Source organism: Zalophus californianus, chromosome 4, assembly GCF_009762305.2.
Source record: "Zalophus californianus isolate mZalCal1 chromosome 4, mZalCal1.pri.v2, whole genome shotgun sequence".
NCBI lineage: Eukaryota > Metazoa > Chordata > Mammalia > Carnivora > Otariidae > Zalophus > Zalophus californianus.
In genome coordinates, this window is record NC_045598.1 from 153,192,477 (window position 1) to 153,197,272 (window position 4,796).

Below are 4,796 nucleotides of genomic sequence, written 5' to 3' on the forward strand. Positions count from 1 at the left end.
AGCCTGCACACCACACCGGCCAATACCCTACACACAGGGCGCCCGTACAGAATTCCGCAAAAGAACTCCTTTGACTCCCTCCCAGGAGGTGGGGCCTGCGATCCCGCCCCTGGCAAGCTAAGATGAGCTGACCTCAGGCTTCCCTGCCCCTTTTCTCCCCTCCAGCTGCCTTTCCCCAACGCCCACCCCCAGCTTCAGGAAACTTTTCATCAGGTCCCTCGAGCCTTGCCCTTCCCCCAGACTCACGCAAGCCGCCCCTCCTTCCCCAGCTGGGCTCTCGCCCCGCACCCAGTGGGAAAAGGTCACCTAGGCAGTCCCCAGCCTGCACCCTGGGAGGAGGGAGCGTGGCAGTAACAGCCGTCACCGAGGGATGGGAAAGGTGCCGGCCCTGTATCGAGCCGGGGGCGCAAAGGGGTCGCGGTGACGCGCCAGAGGAGAGCCGAGGAGCCGAGGCGGCGGCAGCTTCATCTCCGGAGTCTGGGGCGGCGGCCGCGCCCGGTACTAGGGCGCGTGGAGCTGTCCGTTCAGCACCACCGCGCTGCGCCCCAGCGCAGGGCCAAGCCGAGGCGCACCGGCTCCGCTCCCGCTCCAGCTCCCGTGGGCTCCTGCGGCGCGGGCTGCTGTCTCTCTCGGGGGCTGAGGGCACGCGGATCGAGAGCGGGAGGGGGGGGGGCGCTCTGCAAGCGGCGAGGCCACGCAGCCACCTGTGAGCCTCCCGCAACTGCGCGCGGCGGCGGCATCTCCGGCCGGAGACAGGAGGAGACGCTTGGCGGACCCCGCCCGCCGGCCCGCGGGGCGCACACACAGGCGCACACACACTCGCACCCGCGCGCACACGCACAGCCAGCCGGCAGCGGCGACCGCAGCGATGCTAACAAGCAGGTCGGGGAAGTTTCCCGCCGGCCTCGGCCGCGGGCCCCAGTGCTCTCAGGTAAGCGCTTCCAGAACGCGCAGGGCCAGCCCTGGCAGCTCCGCTGGGTAAGGCGCGGCGCACGCGGCTCCGGGGCACCGCGCCAGGCGGGCGGGGAGGCCCGGGGCTGGGGGCGAGGGGGCTCCAGTCTTGAGGGCTGGACGCAGGGGACGCCAGGCTGGCCCCCTACCCCAAGCCCGGGTTTACAGACACGAGCGGTAAATTTCCCCGCCCCCCCTCCCGAAGCTGCGCGCCCCCCACCTCGGCCCAGCCCTGCCCGTGCGCGTCCCAGGTACAGTCCCGCCTGTCTGCGGCGAGCGGGCGGGGACGTCTCCTCCGCCCGCCTACGGGCAAGGTCAGCTTTCAACCTCCCTGGGCTCTCACAGGCGCGGGAGCGTGACCCCCGCAAGCATAAAGCGATCGACAGGACCCCCGGGGTGGGGGTGGAGGCGCGGCCATGCTACTGAAAATAAACCCTCTCCTCCCAAACCTTTCCTTGGGAAGGGGCCAAACCCCATGGAACCTTCCCCCCCCCCATCCCAGTGCCCTCAGCCCTCCAGAGACCCGCCTGGGAGGGACTGGGCTCGCCAGAGACGGGTGGGGAGACAGGAGAGGGGCGCCCGGGCCCCGAGCGCCCGGCGCTCGCAAGACGTGGTTTCCTCCGCCTGCAGGTGTAGCGCCCCCGCGCGGCACGGGCGGCCGGGCGTCTCCAGCATGACCCGCCAGAGCCTGTGGGACGTGTCCGAGGCCAACGTCGAAGACGGAGAGATCCGCATCAACGTAGGAGGCTTCAAGAGGCGGCTGCGCTCGCACACCCTGCTGCGCTTCCCTGAGACGCGCCTGGGCCGCCTGCTACTCTGCCACTCGCGCGAGGCCATTCTGGAGCTCTGCGATGACTACGACGATGTCCAGCGTGAGTTCTACTTTGACCGCAACCCCGAGCTCTTCCCCTATGTGCTGCATTTCTACCACACCGGCAAGCTTCACGTCATGGCGGAGCTGTGCGTCTTCTCCTTCAGCCAGGAGATCGAGTACTGGGGCATAAACGAGTTCTTCATCGACTCCTGCTGTAGCTACAGCTATCATGGCCGCAAAGTGGAGCCCGAGCAGGAGAAGTGGGACGAGCAGAGCGACCAGGAGAGCACCACGTCCTCCTTCGATGAGATCCTGGCGTTCTACAACGACGCCTCCAAGTTCGATGGGCAGCCGCTGGGCAACTTCCGCAGGCAGCTGTGGCTGGCGCTGGACAACCCTGGCTACTCGGTCTTGAGCCGGGTCTTCAGCATCTTGTCCATCCTGGTGGTGTTGGGGTCCATCACCACCATGTGCCTGAATAGCCTGCCGGACTTCCAAATACCTGACAGCCAGGGCAACCCGGGGGAGGACCCCAGGTTCGAAATTGTGGAGCACTTTGGTATCGCCTGGTTCACATTTGAGCTGGTGGCCAGGTTTGCTGTGGCCCCTGACTTCCTCAAGTTTTTCAAGAATGCCCTAAACCTTATTGACCTCATGTCCATCGTCCCCTTTTACATCACTCTGGTGGTGAATCTGGTGGTGGAGAGCACACCTACCTTGGCCAACTTGGGCCGGGTGGCCCAGGTGCTGAGGCTGATGCGGATTTTCCGCATCTTAAAGCTGGCTAGACACTCCACTGGCCTCCGCTCCCTGGGGGCCACCCTGAAATACAGCTACAAAGAAGTAGGGCTGCTTTTGCTCTATCTCTCTGTGGGGATTTCCATCTTCTCCGTCGTGGCCTACACCATTGAAAAGGAGGAGAACGAGGGCCTGGCCACCATCCCCGCCTGCTGGTGGTGGGCCACCGTCAGTATGACCACTGTGGGATATGGGGATGTGGTCCCAGGAACTACGGCAGGGAAGCTGACCGCCTCCGCCTGCATCCTGGCCGGTATCCTGGTGGTGGTACTGCCCATCACCTTGATCTTCAATAAGTTCTCCCACTTTTACCGGCGCCAAAAGCAATTGGAGAGTGCCATGCGCAGCTGTGACTTTGGAGATGGAATGAAGGAAGTCCCTTCTGTCAATTTAAGGGACTACTATGCCCATAAAGTTAAATCCCTCATGGCAAGCCTGACGAACATGAGCAGGAGCTCACCAAGTGAACTAAGTTTAAATGATTCCCTACATTAGCTGAGAGGGTTCGTCATCCTCACACCCGCGTTGCTGAGTTGCCTCTTGTGCCTCTGGCACAGTTCGGGCGCCTTAGGGTTATGGCCTAAGGAGTAGGTCCAGCCCCACAGGGGAGAGATGCATGGGATATGCACCCCAGGTTGCTTTCACAGCCTTTAGAATCATTTTTAGAGGGTGTTGCGTCAGACACCACGCCTTTGCACCCTGCCATGAAATGACACTCACTGGTCTTTGCTTCGTGGGCATACAATGTTCACCTTTCTGCCAGATGAGTACCACCCAGAATGCTAATTTTTTCTGTTTATCGTGTGCTCTATTCTAGTGCTCGTGGCCCAGTACTGTGAGTGTTCTGTGCTCTCGTCTCTGAGGTTGTCTTGTGAGTCCTGTACCAAAAGCCCCCACAAGTCTGTCCGGTGGAAACACATCCGTGGGGTCGGCAAGGCTGTGATGAGATTTTGCTCAGTCATGTGAAAACAGAATCTCAGTTCTTTATCCATTGCTTTCATTTAGTGTTGTGACCAAAACAAAGAATCTGAAGTTAAGCACACAGGACCAATGCAAGTCTGTGAGTTGTTTTTACCAATAATCTGTAGCAATGTGACTTGCATGGGTACCCCGGTCACCTTTAGAATGATGTACACTAATGTTCATCTCGTAAATGTCGGCTTTAGAGAATGTTACTCAGTTAAACATGTAGTGATGATTGATTTTTTTTTTTTTCCCAAGAAGAGAAGCATTAGGGACAGGGCTTCAGCTACACTGTAGGCCAAATCATGGGATACCTGAAGACCTTTCAAAGCCAGGCCTTCATCTTTCCTAGGGTGGCCATAAAGACGTTTATTTCTAGCTGAGGTTCCTGGGCTACGCCGTTTGACGAAATTTTGCTGTGTCTTAGATATAAGCATGTTTTGGCAATATTTATTTTTTAAGATGTTTAGAAGTAAGGTCATGTTGTCTTTCTCAACTAAAAAGAGGTTTACTGTTGTTATTATCTCCCTAAGGCAAACATTACTGGGTTGCTAACAAGGGCAGTAGCTTAGAAACTTTGTTGCCTGCTCTGGAAGCTCATAAATTAGAGCCCCTTTCTTTCCGAGCCGAATTTACCTGGATCATTTTGCTTCTAGGATACAGTATGTTATATATGACGCTCTAATTGCCCTGGAGTTCCTGGTATGACGTGGAAGCCCGGCAGTGTGGAAGTGTGTACTCAAAATATAGACATGCATGAGTGAAGTTCTGTGTGGCTTACCCAGGACGGAAATACTGTAGCGCTTACTTCCATTTTCAATGACCTTTTGTTGGGAGAGGGTGGGTAGAGGCCAGGAACAAGGAAAGAGTTGTAAAACAAAACATTGTTACTTCATAAAATGCCATCAATTGCAAACTTCTTGAAAAGCTTACTGCTCCTTAAAAGACCTTTGAATTTTTAAATTTTTAAACTTGGGTTGAAAGTTGAGAACGCTTTCCTTCTCCACAATGCCCTCTCTCCTCTTCTTCAGTCAAACTAGCACACAACATGGTGAAGGGAACCTGGGCCCCTTTGTAACATAGTTCTCCAGGTAATCAGGTGGTTCATCAGTTGGCTTCCATTATTGTTCTGTCTTTGGAAAGGCTGCTGAATCCAGGGGTCTAAATAAGGAGTTAGGCAGGCTTTTTATCCAAGATTTGGGCCTTCTCTACAGAGGTCCATTTTGTGTCTGAGCTGGCTGAAGAAAACACATACCTCAGGGTCTTGTCA

General features: G+C 57.0%; 1 protein-coding gene across 1 annotated transcript; it reads left to right on the top strand.

Annotated features, from left to right (window-relative positions):
• Positions 1-798: 798 nt before the first annotated feature.
• Positions 799-3,717, top strand: KCNS2 (potassium voltage-gated channel modifier subfamily S member 2). The gene is made up of 2 exons (XM_027570364.1): positions 799-931; positions 1,582-3,717. The coding sequence occupies exon 2, from the start codon at positions 1,625-1,627 to the stop codon at positions 3,056-3,058; it is 1,434 nt and encodes a 477-aa protein (XP_027426165.1). The 5' UTR covers positions 799-931; positions 1,582-1,624; the 3' UTR covers positions 3,059-3,717.
• The last annotated feature ends 1,079 nt before the right edge of the window (positions 3,718-4,796 follow it).